At 45.4% G+C, this 18,411-nt stretch overlaps 1 protein-coding gene across 1 annotated transcript; it reads left to right on the top strand.

The window, feature by feature from the left end:
- Nucleotides 1-14,043: 14,043 nt before the first annotated feature.
- On the top strand, nt 14,044-16,548 carry PtA15_8A221 (uncharacterized protein; the record flags this gene model as incomplete). Its single annotated transcript, XM_053171628.1, has 4 exons — nt 14,044-14,058; nt 14,122-14,380; nt 16,111-16,458; nt 16,544-16,548. 4 exons carry the CDS (start codon nt 14,044-14,046, stop codon nt 16,546-16,548), a joined length of 627 nt encoding a protein of 208 aa, XP_053022872.1.
- Nucleotides 16,549-18,411: the final 1,863 nt, after the last annotated feature.

Raw genomic sequence — 18,411 nt, 5'->3', positions numbered from 1 at the left:
TCATTTAATTACTTCTCAACACTCCTCCTTAATTTGATGGCACCAACATCAATTGTTTAACTGCAATTGATACTTTGACATAACCCAACAATTTTGTCAGAATGTTGGCAATCATGTCGTTTGTTGATATATCTTCAATGTTCAGTTGGCTTTTTGCAACAATGTTGCGGAGATACTGGTACCAAATTTCAATGTGTTTTGAGTTTTCAGATAGCCGCAATTCCTTACTGATGATCACCGCTCCTGAGTTGTCATTTTTTATCACCGGAACACCAATGGGAATCTTCATGTCAACTAGAAGATTTTTTATCCACCGGATTTGCTTTGCACACACATTAATCACAATGAATTCAGCTTCCGTCGTTGACTGAGCCACCACTGTTTGTTTTTTGGATTTCCAGCAAATAAGATTCCCTTGAAATGTTACCGCATATCTCATAGTTGATTTCTTGTCTAGATTTGACAAAGCGTAATCCACATCAGCGTATCCGACTAGTTTGTGAGGCAAGCCACCAGCTTTAATTTCAATCCCAAGATTTTTTATTCCCTTAATGTAACGCAGTAGATGTTTTGTGAGACTCCAGTGATGTTGAGTGGGTTTTGAAGAATATCTAGACAATAAATTTGTTGCAAATGCAATGTTGGGACGTGTATCAATTGCAAGATAATTTATGTATCCCATTGCTTTTTGCATGACGGACGCGTCAAACGGATCAGATTCAATTTCAACTTGATGAAGCACATTGGTTGGTAACGGTGTTCGGACTGAATTTGCACCCTCCATGTTAAACGTGCAAAGAATTTTTTCTGCATACACCTGATGATGAAGAATGACCAAATTAGCTTTCCAATCTAAGGTATACCCGAGATGTTGAGTTGGCTTTTCTTTCACTTTGATTTTATACGTCTTTTCAAGCCAAGATAAGAAAGAAAAAAATTTGGACTTGGTTTGACCTACAATGAAGCCATTGTCCACGTAGATATGAAGAAATAATGTTTGCTCTGAGTTAAAAAACAGCGCATCATCCATAATTGACGGCGTTAAACCAAGACTCTTGAGTGTCTCAGTAAGATGATTTTTCCACATCCTTGGAGCTTGCTTCATTCCATACAGAGACTTATTGAACTTCCAAACCCAACTCTCCTTCCCTTTTACCTCAAATCCGGAGACCTGTCTGACATACACATTGGCGTCCACTTTGCCATGAAGAAAAGCCGTCTTGACATCAAACTGAAACACGTGCCATTTAAACGTAACCGCAATGGACAACAGCAATTTGAATGTCTCAATACAACCAACTAACGCATAGGTGAGAAAATAATACTTATTTTTCTCTTGATGATTTCCAAAACCAACCCAACAAGCATTATATCTTATAACTTCATTTGCCTCGTTTGATTTTTGACATAAGACCCACATGCCACCTATGATTTTCTTATCCTTTGGCGGTGGAACAAGGTCACCAGTGATATGTGCCAGTTGTGATGCATGTTCATTGGTCATAGCTTCAATCCACATTGGTTGCTCCTTTGGAATCGCCAACGCATCAGACATGGTCAATTCCTGAACCAAATTTACTACTTCAGGTTGCTTGTCAATTGCAGAACCAGATGCTTGAGGTAAAAGCCGACATCTGCCTGGTACTATATTTGCTGGATCCACATCACCACAAATTTCCTTCTACGGTTTGAGATTTGACCACTCCCAGCTTGGTTTCAAACCCCTGAGATTTGAATCTGACAATTTGAAATGACAACCCTGTTGGAATTTGAGAAACTTGGCTGGTGCTCATGCGCTCCGCAGTTGGTTGCCTTTAACCCAATGGAACTCCGCCCCTGGACCTTCTCCTCATCTCAATCCGGACCAAACAAATCCTACCCACCCAACAAACAACACTCAACAAAAACCAAGTCCAGTCATTGTTGTTGCTTGAGATCACCAGCTGCATCAGTCAAGAGTGGTGGTAATTACATCTTCTTTCTTCCCTCTTTGCTCCTGGTCATGTGGTCCTCATCTTGTTACTGATTCTTGTCTCTCAGTCTCTTCTTTTGCTGTCTGTTGTTTCTGTTTTGTTTTCTATTGTTTTATCTTGTTGCTCTACCAAAGTGGTCCTCTACGTATATTTCAGTTTCTCTCTTGTTTTGTTATTTGTCTCTATCTCTTTGTCTTCTCAAACTGAAATCATCAACTCTAGTTTTGCCTCAAAAGTTCTTAGATTTACAGTCTCTCTCAGCGCCAAAACACCTAGAGGATTGCAATGGCAGACACCAATAACCACACGACCAAGACCAATATTCCTGCACTCACGGAGAGCAACTTTCTCCAATGGTCAATGCAAATGACAGCCTATCTACGTCACATGGGATTCATCAAATATGTTCTTGAACCCCCGCTAGATCTTGAAGGAGAGCCACTAAGCACGCCGAAGTGGTCCACATTCTTATGAGCCACATTAGCAAACCAGTCTTCAAAACGGTAGTCACTCCAGACATCGCCCAGTCTCCGTTCACCATCTGGAACAGCATCCGCGCTCGCTTTGCCTCCTCCTCCGTCAACAACAAGGGATGAGTATGGCTGCAATTCATGAGGTACAAATACGGTGGCACTCTTGCCACCTTCATTACTGATATGCGCAAAATTCTCAACGAGATCCAAATGCTCAACCTTGGTGTGCCAGACAACATTCTCAGCTTCTCAATCCTGTCGAAGCTCTTGGAGGATCTCTACAATCTTGTGGACAACATAATTATGAACGAAGTCATCTGTGAGAACCCAACTGCCGTCCTCAGCAAGCTTCAAGAGATGGTACACCTCAATGACTCTCGAAAAACCAAGCCGCTTCTCAAACCCGCATCCAAGTCCACTGAAGAAGGTGACGCCTTGGCCCTAATGCACAAGTCCAGTAAGGGGACTAAAAAAAAAGGCTGTTGTCAAACCAAGAATTGAACCAAGATTTGCTGCGAGCCCAACAAGCACAATCCGGCCGCAACCTCTCATGACAAGGACCATTGCTACCAGCTTCATCCGGAACTTCGACCAGAGTTGTGGGGTCCTCCACCGAAGTGGACAATGGCCACGAATCCAAAGTATTGGCCCTCCTTGTTTAAGTGCCCAGCAAATCCATTGTCCTGGACACTGGAGAAACCCATCACATGGTGAATGACCCAGCCGTTTTCTTGCCTCAATCGGACACAAACATGCAAATCTCAACCAGTGGACACAAAAACTTCCTCAAAGCAACCTCCATTGGATCGGCCGTTCTAGTCAATCAAGACGGTTTAAAGCTTGTACTCAAGAACGTTCTGTTGGTTCAAGCTCTCAATTGTTGTCTCCTGTCCGTTCCACGCCTGTTCAACAATAACTTGGTGATCAACAAGACCAAAAAAAACAGATTCAAAGTGACCATTGACGACGGATTTGAACTGGATGGGACAGTCAAAAATAACCTCTTAGAACTATCTCCCTCTTCTTTCTTTGATGCAATTAAGTCAGCTTCTACCTATCTCTCAAGTCCAGTCACTCCAGACTGGCACATGCGTCTGGGTCACCCAAACCCCAAGTATCAGAAGGCACTTGTGCCTGATTCCATTACTGAGGACTGTGTAAGCTCAAGGCATTGCCATATAAAGGTCATTTCAAAAGTGCCACAAGAGTTCTGGAAGTCATTCACATGGACCTGGTTGGTCCATTCTCAGTCAAATCAACGGCAGGATATCTATACTTCCTGACCATTGTGGATCAATTCAGTGGATTCAAGACAGTGAAATTCCTCAGGTTCAAAGCAGAGACGTTCAAAAAATTTGCGGAGTTCTGATCCTCAGCAGAATCTCAAACGGGCAAGAAGCTACAAACCATCATCTTGGATGGCGGGGGAGAGTTTGTCAACAAGGCTTTCATGAATGTCTGCAAGTGTGACGGCTTGGTACATCACATCTTGCCGGCCTACACACCACAAAATAATGGCATGGCTGAACGGACAAACCAAACAATCATCGTGAAGGCCCGCTGCCTGCTAGTACAATCTTGACTCCCTAAATCATACTGGGCGGAGGCGGTTAACACGGCCACTCAACTTTCCAATCTCACTCCATTGGCCACTCGGAACTTCTCAATCCCCTACACCATCTGGACAGGGAGACTGGCAAATCTTGAAGTCCTCAGACCATTTGGGTGCTCCTCCTACTCTTTAATCCCAAAGGAACAGCGGAAATTCAAGCTATTGCCTACCGCAGAGAAAGGGATCATGCTGGGCTATGAAAACAACTTTTCGTCATATTGGATCTACAAACCGTCGTCCAAGAAAGTTTTCAGAATCCAAAATGTCAAATTTGACAAGTCGGTCTTTCCAGGGTTGTCAGGTCAATCTGAGGATGTGGAAGAAGACCTATTTGACTTGCCACTCCATGGAAGATCCAAACCCTTCCGAGGAAAGCAACTCAAGGTCTACCAATCCGGAAGTCCCTGGACGGCCTGAGGATAACAACACTCGCAGCTCCGACAACAAGATTGCAGAAGCAGCAACAGCACTGGGAGACATCAGCAGCGAGATTTCCACAGACAATGTTCTGTCCGTGGATTGTTGTGGCAATTCTATTCTCGTCTACCTCACCAAAACAACTGATCCTGAAGAGAACACTCCAAAGTCGTACATCCAGGCTATAAACTCCGCCAATTCATTGTTCTGGAAGAAAGCCATCAACAAGGAGATATCCAACATGAACAGTCATTATGTGTGCATAATCGTGAAGAAGCAGGAAGACCAGAAAAGAATCAATTGCACGTGGGTGTTCAAGGTGAAAAGTGATCAACTGAATGTTCTGCTTGAATACAAGGCGCGCCTTTGTGCAAAAGGTTTCCAGCAGACTGAAGGAGTCGACTACTTCGACACTTACGCCCCAACAGGCAAGATGGTCTCACTGCGGATGATTATAATTCTGGTGTTAAAAAGGGATCTCTCATTCCATCAAATTGACATCAAGAGTGCTTTCTTGAATGCTCCGTTGGAAGAAGACATTTATCTGAACCCACCACAGGGGGTCAACATTCCCAAAAACCACGTCCTCAAGCTCAACAACGCAATGTACGGCCTTAAGCAGGCACCCAATGCGTGGCACCGGACCCTAACTCAGTGGTTATTCAAGATTGGATTTAAACAATGTGATGCAGAACCTTGTGTGTTCTGGAGGAAAGGTACCTTCCTGTAACTCCACGTTGACGACCTAGAAATCTTCAGCAAAGACCCGGACAGTTTCAAGGAGGAAGTGAGACAGGAATACAAGATAAAGGACCTAGGTGAATCAAAACTACTGTTTGGAATGAATGTCATTCAAGAATTGGACTCTGTAACCCTATTGCAGTGTCACTACATTGACGCACAACTTGAGCAATTTGGTCTCCAGCACTTTTTTCCAGCTTCCACCCCCATGAAACCAGGTGGACATCTGGTGCAGGCCTCAAAGGCCAAAAAAATCAAGCATCTCAAATCCGGCAATAACTACCTGTCTTTAGTCGGAGCTCTCAACTACATCAGTGTCACAACCAGGCCAGACATAACCTTTGCTGTCAGTTTGCTGTCTCAGTTCCTCAACAACCCAGGAACTTTACACTGGCAGGCTGGCGTACAAGTCTTCTGGTATCTGAAGGGAACGCGGGATGTAGGACTCAAACTATTGCGGAATCCTAATCCACAAGACAAACTGGTTGGATACGCAGATGCTGACTGGGCCTCCTGTCTGGAATCTTGCCGGTCAGTCTCAGGGAATCTGGTCCTATTTAAGGGCAACGTAATCTTGTGGAAGTCAAAGAAGCAGCCAACTCTATCTCTGTCATCAACCAAGGCAGAATACAAATCACTCGGAGACATAACCAAGGAGATAATGTGGATCAAGACTCTTCTAAACAAGATTTTCAACATCAAAATCCCGGGCCCAACACAAATCTTTGAGGACAACCAGGGGGCAATTGCTCCAGCAAATGATGCATCAAATCATTCAAACTACAAAACAAAACACATGGATCTACAACATCATTTCATCCGTCGAGAAATCAAACTCAAGTCAATCACTCTCCAGTTCATTGCCACAAATCAGATGCTAGCCAACTTTCTGACCAAAGCAGTAGGCAAATTGTCAATAAAAAGAGCGCTGAGGGGTCTTCAGTTTCTGTGCTCATCGCCTGATTGGCAATGAGAATGTGGGAGTGTTGGAATTTGAGAAACTTGGCTGGTGCTCATGCGCTCCGCAGTTGGTTGCCTTTAACCCAATGGAACTCCGCCCCTGGACCTTCTCCTCATCTCGATCCGGACCAAACAAATCCTACCCACCCAACGAACAACACTCAACAAAAACCAAGTCCAGTCATTGTTGTTGCTTGAGATCACCAGCTGCATCAGTCAAGAGTGGTAGTAATTACATCTTCTTTCTTCCCTCTTTGCTCCTGGTCATGTGGTCCTCATCTTGTTACTGATTCTTGTCTCTCAGTCTCTTCTTTTGCTGTCTGTTGTTTCTGTTTTGTTTTCTATTGTTTTATCTTGTTGCTCTACCAAAGTGTTCCTCTAGGTATATTTCAGTTTCTCTCTTGTTTTGTTATTTGTCTCTATCTCTTTGTCTTCTCAAACTGAAATCATCAACTCTAGTTTTGCCTCAAAAGTTCTTAGACCCTGATTTGAAGGCGCCTGCAAAGAGTTATCAACATGAATTGGTTCAGTTGTTCCGCCCGTCTGAACGGTTGATCTTGCTTTTTCAATTTGAACCTGTTTCCAATGATGAAGCCATCTAGCCTTGGTTTTGGCCGATACATCTGAGTCATCATCCGACTTTGAACTCTTATCTTCATCCTCAAATGACCGGATTCCTGTAGGTCCCTCATCTTCTTCACTCGACTCCTCACCCAAATCAGACTCCTCAGATGACAAAGATGATTCCACGGATCCCTGCAACTCTGATTTGGACGAGTTACCCGACTTGTATTTACCAGGAAGCCAAGCCACTAGCCTTGGAAGTTTGCTTTCAGAGTTGGTGACAATACGTGAAAGTGACTTGATGTCCTTCATAGGAAACACAGTTTCTGGTGTAGCTTTAAAAGTTGATACCACATAGTCCCGGCTAATGACAATGCGATGAACCAAAGAATTGTAAAATTGAGTAGCCTCGGAAAACGGTTCAAAACCTAAAAACTGCAGTTCAACACCGCGAGCCTTCAGTTTTAGTGAATCTGGATGATGGACCACAACTCTAGCACCAAACATTATCAACGGCATGGTTGTTTGATTGGGTTCAATCAGCAAATTTGTCTTGGCCAATAGAGATGTAGGTGACACCCAGTTAATCAATGAGTGAGGTAAGACGTTTAGAAGAGTTGATGCATGAGATGCAGCTTCATGCCACATGGATTGTGGAACCTGAGACTGAAGGAGCATACATCTCATCTTCTCCAATAACACTCCATTAAACCTTTCAGCAACGCCATTGGTTTGAGGACAGTTTGCCGGACCCCGCTCAATTGAAATTCCAAATTTGGTCAACTTGTTTAAGAAACTTGTCAAGCTCAATTCACCACCACAATCACTGTGGATATACGCCGGTGTACGTTGAATCTTGTTTTTGAGTTCTTCAATTAACAAGAGCAATTTTGATTTGAATTTGGACTTTGCTTTGAGCATGTAGATTTGATTAAACCGGGTTGCATCGTCAATGACAACCAAAATGTACCAGAAACCAAGCTTTGATGGAGGAGAGATTTGAAGAACATCCGTGTGTAGTTGATGAAATGGTAAACTTGATGAGGTCAACTTCCGAGTGTGAGGTGTACGTTGAATTTTTCCTTTTATGCAAATATTGCAATCCTTAGACTTAGTTGATCCACTAGAAGAAGTGTTATTGTGTCAAAAAAATAATGCAACATATTTATCTGAAGCGTGTCCCAAACCAAAGTGCCAGTTGAAATCATCTGGAATTTTCATATTGACAACACAGATGTATTCAGAGATTGGGCTCATGAATAATTTACCAATTTGCGGAAACGTTGCAACAATCTTTTCACCACCCTTAATCAAAAATTGATCCATTTTAAAGTGTGGCTTTAAACCGTGATCAGTTAGTTGAGTTGCAGAAATGATATTTGCACAGCCACTAGGAACATGAAACACCGGGTCAATAAAGTAGTTGCCTATCTTAAGTGTGCCAACATGCGTAGCTTTGATTGGAGATGAGAATGTATTCATAAAGTATTTGTTAAGGGTTGAACATTGCTAAGCAACTCTAGATTTATCACGCAAGACTGCGTTGCTCCAGTATTGAAAACCAAAAAATAAGAAAAGTACTCTCTTGATGTATGTTGCACTGTGGCAACAAAGAAATTTGATTGATCAGAGTCCACTTTAAATGGACTCCGTGCTTCAGTGACTTCCTGGGAATTGTGAACCATTCCTAGCATGTTTGTTGATGCAAATTTCTTCATTAACTGCGTAAGATCACTGAAGGATTGTTTGATTTTCTGTATATGATTTTCGACGGAGTCGGAGGAGATTGCTTTTGGAGTTGACTGCTGATTTGGAGATTTTCCCTTACTAGACATAGATTGACTGCCATTGTTTAACGTAGGCGCAACTGCTTTAGGTTTAGGGCCACTCGCTAACTTTGACTTCTTCTTATTCAACTTTGACGGAGGATTCAAAGATGAAGTGAACATAACATTATCCTGAGTTTTGGAACAAGTCTTTTGGCGTTGGGCTTCAATTAGAATGCAATTGCTAACATTTTTTAATGTAAATGGAACAATATCATAACACGTTTGAACAAGAGGTGCCATGTCTGAGTCATTTTCCAGGCTATCCAAAAATAATGCTGCGGCCCTAAACAATGTTACTGTGCCAAACTAGCTTGTACATAATTTGATGTTATGTCCGAAAGCTGAGTGTATGCGCTCTTGAACGCCGAGATGTGCTCAGTTAGTGAAGTGCCTGGTTGATATCGCAACGAGTAAACTTTCTTGTAAGCTGCGCAAGTGGTTATGACAGAGTTCTGTCCACAAGCTGAAGCTAAAGCATCCCAAGCATCCGGAAAGGATGTATTGTTCTCCAGAATTTTGTTATGAAGTTCTTTGCTAACCAAGCCATACAATGCGTCCAAAGCCTTGTTGTTCTTCTTGGTGAATGCTTTTGCCTTCTTTTTGTCGGCAACCCATTTTTGATCAAGTAGATCCTGAAGTTTGTGTCGTTTAAGATATAAAGTGAATCTTGATTTCCACTGAACCCAATTGTTCAAGGTAAGTTTGTCAACACGAATCAATGATCAATTATTGATAGATGAATCAGAATCCTCTGACATTTTTTGGGTTGATTGTGTTCAGTTTGCGTTCTAAATCCTCTCTAACTCTGAGCTGAAAGTAAGGTTCAAGAGTCAAATCTTGCTACCATGAGATGAGTATTTGAGTGCTCTTTGTTGTAAACCTTTGTATTTCTCTCAGCCAGCAGTAGTAGAAACTATAACAGAAATGAAAGAAACAATGAAAGAAAAAACAATGAGTCAAACAATCAATGAAGAACCAAGACAAATGAAATGAGAAAACTAACAAGATAAAGAAGCTATCTATACTGATGAACTGAACACAACTCAGACAAGTATTTGAGAACAACAAGACACTATAGCAGCAATAAACTAAGAAACAAACACAATTTAGTAATTTTAATCACACAAGCTAAACAATTTAGAGATCAAAGAAAAACAAACACTAGAACTCCTGTTTTGCGTTGATGATTAACTCCTCCTGAACTGATGTGTCCTTCTGTTTACTTGAAGCTAGCAACGTTGAGTAACAAATATGTTGTGATGAGTGATTCTGTTTGGTGTTTTGAATAGATTTTCTTTCTTTACCTCAACTACAGTTGTGCTTCACAACGACCTTCTTGAGTCTTGAGGTATTGATGAACAACCTGATACGAGATGACTCCGGCAATGTTACAAACCAATAAGGCAAGAGAAAAATTTTCTTCAGTTTGATTGGGTGTATTTACAGAACCTCCACAACACCACCATGCATATGCATATGACACACATGTCATCTAATTCCAACTCAACAGATAGGACTGCAGTGGAGCCCAAGTCTTGCAGAACTACTGATATTTGGCAACCAACAATACACCACCCTTGGCTTGCCAGGTCTCACCCAGCTTGCTCAAATTGTGCTGGGTGTACAGCGCTTTATCAAGCTTGCCCCAGTACAAAAGCATTGAGGCTTTAAGCTTAGTCCAATCCAGCGGCTTGTAGCCATCAAGCGTAACAAGGATCTTGAATATCTCGGCCGTGACAAAACAGCCTGCCTGACGAGCTTGATTGTAGTCTGACACATCATCAATCTCTGTGGATAGCTCGTAGAACTCCAAAAACTCCTCAACGTTGTGGTGGCCAGATGGGTACAGGGCCTCAAGATCATCAAAATCCAGAATTCATCAAGATCAGACATCTCAACAGCAAGACTCTTCAGCATCAAGATTCCCATCAAGCCCCTCATTCTCAATATCCTTCAAGATCCCTTCCCCCTTCTTTCTCTTTATGCTCTTTTTCATGTTTCTTGGTCCTAACATATGAGTCATGTGGGTTTATTTCATCTTGTTTGTTTTATTTCTTCTCTTCTTTTGGTTGTTGTTGTGTTGTGTTTTCTTTTCTCTCCTTGTGGTGTTGTTTTGTAGTTAGGGATGTGATGACATGTCCTGTGACATGTCACTCCCCAGAGTCCAAGTTCAAGTTTGAACTTGGAGGATGGGACGGCATGGGACTTGCTCTGATCCAAGAGAAATTCCATCACCCTTTTCTGATCCGCTGGCAGTATCCCCAGCACTATTCCTGATCCTTTATCCCTGATCCTGATCCATCATCATCATCCAATCCTCAACAAACCAACCACCGCCAACGGAATACCATTCCCGTTGTCTCTCAAAAATCCCCCCCCCCCCCAACGCTATCACTTTTCGATCCACATCTCATTTCCCAGACCACAAGGGCAGCTCAACAGCACCTATCCCCTCAACGCTCTTCCTACCTCCTGGCACAGTAGGAGTTCCACATTTGGTCCCCCGAGCCGGGATCAAACCAACAACCTCAAGATTTACAGTCTCCGCCTTACGGATTTATTCTTGTTGCGGAGACGGGAGTTGGGAGCTAGTTTATTCTTGTTGCGGAGACGGGAGTTGGAAGCTAGTTTATTCTCGTTGCGGAGACGTTCTTGATGGGATGAAGGTCCACCTAAAACCAAGGAAGAGGGAAGATCGGAGGTTTTGCTCACGAGTGTGGCACTAGATAGATTTTTTGATGATGTGGTAGTAGCTACCCGGGGATGCATACCATGGAGGGGACTTACTTCTGTTGTTTGTGCCCCTGCGGACTCCCCATACTGCCTACCCTCATGCACGCCATGCTCCGAAGCCGTTTGAATTTTTTTTGATGAATGAGCAGAGAAAGACCGAGCAAACTGAGGAAACGGAGACCGAAAAGAAATTGAAGGGATGTTTTTGGATCTTTTTGAGTTATCTTGATATTTTTGATTTTGATATTTTCCGGGGAACTGAGACAAAGAGGAGAAGACTGTAGACGCAGAAAGAGAAAGTTCCTGAGAAGGAAGGTGGGCCTTGAAGTGAAAAGTCGATCCCTTGGGCAGAGCTTGAGGCCCTTGATTAACCCTGCCAAGTACCGGACCAACGGTCTTCATAAAAAAGTGCCAAGTACCGGACCAACGGTCTTCATAAAAAAGTCGAGTCCTTGCAGATGCAACCGCAATGCGCCAGCACCCCCTTTTGGCCGTAGGCTGGAAACTCACGCTCCCAACGCCGCTTATTGACCGGGCACAGTGTCACTTTGATGTTGCGCCCGCTTGGATTGGGAAGGATGAGCTTCTCGCCCAACGTTGAAGAAAACGTCAATGTCACCTTGAAGTCCATCAAGAAGGGCCTTCCCAAGATGAAAGGCCCGTCTGCCCGCGTGATCCAAAAGTGGCAGGAGCCCACTATCAAATGACCGACCCTTATAGGTACCTCTTTGGCAACACCAATCATCTCACAAGCCTGATTGTTGATCCCATGAACGGCTGAGCTGAAATTGACCCGTGGCGTAAGATTGAGCTTGACTGCCATGGTATCAGAGACAAGGTTGAGTTGAGAGCCCGAGTCTACCAGCGGCAACAAGATTGCTTCTTCCTTGCCCACGCAGCAGTTGAGGTAGCCAAGCGGACAGGAATAGAGAATAGGATTGAATTCGCTGTCCGGATTAATTCCCTTGGCAAGCGTACCCAAATTGACCTTCAGATCCTCGGATCCAACCTCCAGACGACAACAAGATACCCACTTCTTCACGCCTTCCGCAATGGCGGAAGACGCGGCGCACAACTTGGAAACAGTCACGCGAGGAACCTCTAAATCACCAATCGTTCGAAGCAGCTCATCGACCACCTCAGGCTGCTCTCTCAGGATGTCTTGCTCAAACCGAACCTTTGGCTGAGATCCTGAAGCTTTGGACAGGGTAGCGGGTCGGCTAGGAGCGCCCTTAGCGGCAGGAGAATTGGGGTCGGGTCCATTCATGATCCGCTCGAACAGCTCAGGCTCTTCCGCCGGATCAGTCTTGCTGGGCTCAACCTCCTCTTGGGGGGCCTTTCGGATCGGCCGTATATTGCCTGGGAGGCAGGGGTCAATGGCGCCTTGAAGGGTCTAGACTCTTTGTGGCGCTTCCTGCCCGCCAGATCAGCTTCATAAGTACCAGCAAACAACTGGGATGAGACCACAGGTGGGTACCACATTGGCTCTAGAGATCCACAACTCGCTTTGTAATCTGAGGAGGCTGCGTGGGCCAATTGCCGGGTGGGCGTCGGCGAACGCGGCGGGTTGGAGGAATTGGGCTCTTGAAATGAGGCCACCACGTGTCTGATTGGGCAACTGCGATTGAACGGTATGAGTGCGCCGTTAGGGAGGAAGAAATTAGTCCCTTGTTGTTTGACTAGACCTTTTTCCTTGTCCTTCTGAAGCTCCACACACCGAGATGTACCATGCCGCTTGCGATGGCAATAGAAACAAACCAAAGGGGGCCTATCCGTTGTACTCTGAGAGGAGTTATTCTTCAGGTATTGCTCCAAAGACTGAAACATCCAAGTCAACTTGTCCATGGAGGGTGGCGGCGCCGGCGTTGCTTTTGCTGGCACTGGCTTCTGTTCCTCCCCCATCTTCTTCATGATTTCATTCAAGGCCTGAAAGGGTGATGCCACGGGCACCGTAGATCGGGAATCCTCAAAAGGAAGGGCAACCTGACCATCCATAACTTCATCAACCGCGGCCTTGAGAACTTTGAACTCTGGGAGCCGACGCCGGTTATCGAGGGTGGTCAGCATGGCCTTGTCCTTAGTTAGTTGATTTCTGATGCGCTCCTGTAGCCCGGGGGAAAAGGATTGATAGAACTCCTTGCAAATCTCCTCCACCAAATTGATGTGCTTTTGAGAAACAAGGTAGGACTGAGCCCACGTCTTGCAGAACTCCTGGTATTTGGCGACCGTCAACACCCCACCCTTGGCTGGCCAAGTCTCAACCAGCTTGCTCAAATCGCACTTGGTGTACAACGCTTTATCAAGCTTGCCCCAGTATGAGAGCATTGAGGCTTCAAGCTTAGCCCAATCCGGCGGCTTGTAACCATTAGGGGGGTTCACGATAGCTTAAAACATTTCTGGTCAGGCCTAAAAAAATTTCTTGCTGGTCTGCATTTGGGCTTAAATTTAACCTAAAATCATCGCCAGAAATGACCGCCAGAACCTGCAAACCATTTCTGGTCATCGAACACAGATCATAAAAATTTATCTAAAGCTCCACCCACACTTAGCCCCCGGTTGCTCCATCTGTACAACTTGACACGTCCACACCAGCAGCAGCCCACCACACCCCATCACTCCACGATCATTGTTCCAGTGTTTTCTGTCTTACCACCGAGTGGCCTGCTTTCGGACATCCAGATTTCAATCGGCCCGCTTTTGGACATCAATATTTCAATCATACCTAGATCAAATATTCATCCATGTCCATCAGTCAAGTATGTCCGTTGTTCTCAAACCCCGACTCCAATCATCTGATTTTTCATTTTTTATCTGCACAGTTGGACCCCAGTTTACTCAGCTCACAGCCGTTGAACCAATCCCCCGGGACACCAAACCTTGCAGACCTCTCTCTTGGTTCAGAATTTTCCGGCATCTCAATGGGGCGCACACGCAGCGAAGCCGACCCCAATAGAGCCAATGAGAAACCCAAACGCTCTGGAAGGACCAAGGCACAGATGGCTGCCTATCGGGCTGATCTGGAGCGCAGCAAGAAGCTCACTGCCGTCGAAAAGATCACGGAGGGTGCAAAGCGAGGCCGTAAGGGTCGGCGTGGTCGATCATCTCAACGTTCTGCTCCCGGTACCTCCACTTCAGCCAACTCAACCAGTTCCACCCCCGCGGCGTCCCAGGTATCTGTCTTGGACAGCAACCCTGCCTTTGTGCTCTCTGACTACGAGAACGTGTGTGGGTACCTCGAGGTGGAAGCTAACTATACTCGGCTTTATGGTGATGGGGCCAAAACCACGGTTGGGACCCCTAAGGTCACAAAGGCGGCTGCATACGATATGTTTGCCATTTTCATCAATGACAATTCAAACCACCGACTCCACCTATCTGGAAGCCAACTTCGCCAACGAATCAATGGCTACAAGAAGCGCTTTGCCAAGGCCAAACACTTTGCTGATAACACCGGGGCGGGAATCGAGGAGGGTGATGATATGCCAACTCTTGCCGAGCTCCTCGAGAAGAAATGCCCGTGCTATGAACGTATGTACTCCATATTTGGCACAAAGGCCAATATTACCCCCTTGCGCGATCACGACTCAGTTCGTGGGGCAAATCTTTACGACAATCAAAGCGAGATAGGCGGCGAGATAGCCGAGAGGCAAGACCTCCCTTCCTCTCACGAGGTGTTCTACTCCGGCTGGGAAGAGACCCAAGATGAGCCGATGCCCTCTCAGACCCAATCAAGCACTTTGGTCGGGTTGAACAGCTTGGTTATACTCGACTTACCTGACTTGGACGGGGAAGACTGCTCGAACGATGAATATGATCTGCCCCCGCCGCTCAATCTGGGTGGGACCGCCATGGACCCCTCACCGAGCTTGATGACTCAGCAATCTCTAGGTCAAGCTACTCGTGGCGCTAGTAGTGCCATCCCAACATCTCCAGCCCCGTCTCAAGCAGCTCCGATCACCCGCTGGGCGTTTCCTAATCAACGATCGACGGAGGCCAGCCCTGCGGGGCCACATAGGGAACCAAAGGTTAAGGCCTCGACATCCCTTGCTTCTGCTTTCGAGAAATCAAACACCAAGAAGTTTGGGTACCTCAGGGAACATATGAAATGGGAGAAGGAAATGGAAGACACCCGTAACACGGCCAAGTTGGAACTGACCGATGTCAAGATGAAAGCGGCACAAGAGTGGTTGAAAGAGGGAAAGTCGGCGGCCGAGGTGGAATCCCTTATGAGAGCTATTTATGGCTAATGGACATCAGTAAGTCAGCTTTCTTCTTGATAGCACTGGATTTAGTCAGCCAACCGGCTGAGCGTGTTTTTTTAATCTTCTTCATATAGATCTGCCTATCCCCGCGCGCAGGACCTCGTCAGCACTACTGTCTCGCCGACTTGATACTACTGTCTTGCCAACATGATACTACTGTCTTGCCGACATGATACTTACACCGCTTATGATCACCAGTTTGATTCATTTGTCCATTTCCTCCAATCTTGTCATGTTTTTGTGATAGTGCCATTGCCTTTGAACTATCAGGCTTCATAACTACGTAGATGAACCCCTCGGGTATATAAATCAGATCGACTGCCCAGTTTCCTCCGGATTTCTCACATACTCTTATGATACAGCCATCCTGTAACCTTCGGCAGATTGCAATCCTAGATCAAATGATGTCCGACTGCATCCTTTTTTTAGGCTGAAACATTGGATTTATCCTATTCCCACTCAGGTCCACAGGTCAGACTAAGACTGGCTGAGAGGTGGTACGTGTTTGGAGTACATGAGGGACTGCTTATTTGCCCTTCTGTATAGGGGAAAATGGTCCGACTCCCGGGCATCTGTTTGGGCATAAATACCCGGGTGTTGCCACACTTGCTACCCAGTTGACTGTCTGGCTCAAGATGGCCGAAAATAGAACCAATCACCAGGATTTCAATCACCCCGAGCCCAGAAGGTATCCGCCCGCGTGGAATCAGGATGGTGTCAACGGGGGCCCTTCAAGCATGTCACTCTTGGTAAACTGGCTTGTTAACAATGGCAACTTCAACCGATGGCTATCCTGTGGGTTGAATGGGCCCCTCCAAGAGGAACGACTGGCGCTCTGCTCGGAGGTAGAGCAGATCTTGCGAGCGCATGGGATCATGACGCGACCACCCAGATGTATGTCTCGATGTTGCACGCTTTGGTTCTTGCGCCATTCTCACTCTGCTGGTTCATTTTCGTGTCTAATCCACCAGCTATCCAGATTAACATTCAACAGTTGATGGCAACTTACAGACACGCAAGGGAATGGATCAGACATGCCACATCCAACAGGTATTTAGGCATGTCATCCCGTAGTGATCAAATGATTTTAGGCAAGTCATTGAGATTGATTGTGAATGTGCGCACCCGTTCCCGTTAGCAGCGTCATTAATGATTTGTGTTGATCATCAGATTATGCTTGACTCCGATGCCCTTATGGGGACCAACTTGACCCTGTGATGAGGCAAGAATCCTTTGATCTTTGCCAGCGCGAAGTTAATGACACAGTTGAAGATCACCTTGATGATGAAGATGCTTCTGACAATGGATCTACCAATACTAGCTAAGCAATGCGAGCAATGCATAAATTTTCATATTCATAGAATATATATTTCATTGTTTATCACACACGTACAACAAAGGAGCTTCAAAGAAATCATTCAGATCTGAGAACAACTTCAAGTCTGAATGATTTCCCGGAGGGCAAGAGAGTGCGCTGGGAGTGTAAATCCCAGGATGAGAAGCAAGATTTGTGATTGAATAAGATGAGGTGGAACAAGAGCCAAGAGAGCGCGGAAACATAGATAGAAGAAACCCCAGCGGGGGTAGAAATCAAATGGGCAAAACCCCTAAGGAGTAGTTCAATTCAAGGCACTTTGCCTGGATGGAATCCCAATGGTCTCTGGGGCGGTCTTCGAGATTTGCTACCACCAGAGGCGAATCGTTGTCAGTGGGTTCCAATATGTCCCAGGCATCTCCGAGGTGTGCTAGCATGTTGTGTAGGACAACACAACAGTTAATCCATCTTATAATCTCCATCATGTCGGATGGCTTCTGAATTGCTAGCCGGAGGTGTTGAAGCGAGGCCCAGCGGCCTTTGAGGATGCCAATCGTATGTTCGTTCCAAACGCGCGACCTTGCAAGGCAGTGATTGAATTCCGTGTTCTCCTTGATGTAGGCCGCAGGGGCTTTGTAAGCAGGGATACAATTGAGGCCCAATTCATAAGCTGAGTCGGCAATCAGATATTGTCCTGATTGATCGGTGAAATAAGCACACATTAATGATACAGTTAGCCAACAAGACCAAGGAAACATACAGACTGTACTAACCACCATCAAAAAACGAATCGGGATCGTTATAGAGCGCCATTTTTTTGAAGACCAAACTGTTGCCACACGAACCAGGCCAACCGGTCATGTAAGCAGTTATGAACCGATCACAGTCACAAATAACCTGGCAGTTGATCGAGTATCTCTTCTTGCGGTCAAAGAAGACCTCGCCGTCAATACTTGGCCGCTGGTAAAGTGGGATAGTTGTCCCATTGACAAAACCGACACATCCCTCGAATCCTTCGGCCTTCATAACGTCCAAGATTTCCGTTCGTCTATCTTTGTCAGGCCAGACAAGATACATCGGCGACAAGTCATTGATTGCCCAAATCACCCTACGAGTAACCTTGACAACAGTTCCTCGGCCAACCATCAGATTTCTTGAAAATCTTCCCACCAACGCACCATTCCCGTTCGAGCCAAGCCTTTCGAGGGTGATCGCCAACTGATGTGGTATGGGCAGTTGCGGGCGAAAACTGTTGCTATGGAAAATCTGATTGAATACAATTTTCTCTAGCAGCCACATGAAACCGGGCTTGGTGGTGCGAACCGCCTGCTTGAAGTCTTTGTCCCGCATGTCAAACAGCTGGGCAATATTGTACTCTTTGCGCGTTTGTCCCGGCGATTGGTCATGCAAGTATCGATTTGATAATACCAAGCTCAAGAGGTCGGACACGGTCGCTTCGTCATTGAACAAGAGATTGAATAGTAAAGCCCGGCTGGGGTTGTGAGGGGCTACAATGCTACCAAAAGAAGGTA

The sequence above is a fragment of the Puccinia triticina genome, chromosome 8A, assembly GCF_026914185.1.
Source record: "Puccinia triticina chromosome 8A, complete sequence".
Classification (NCBI taxonomy): domain Eukaryota; kingdom Fungi; phylum Basidiomycota; class Pucciniomycetes; order Pucciniales; family Pucciniaceae; genus Puccinia; species Puccinia triticina.
Note: the sequence above shows the minus strand (reverse complement) of the source record. Positions and strands in the feature narration are given on the sequence as shown.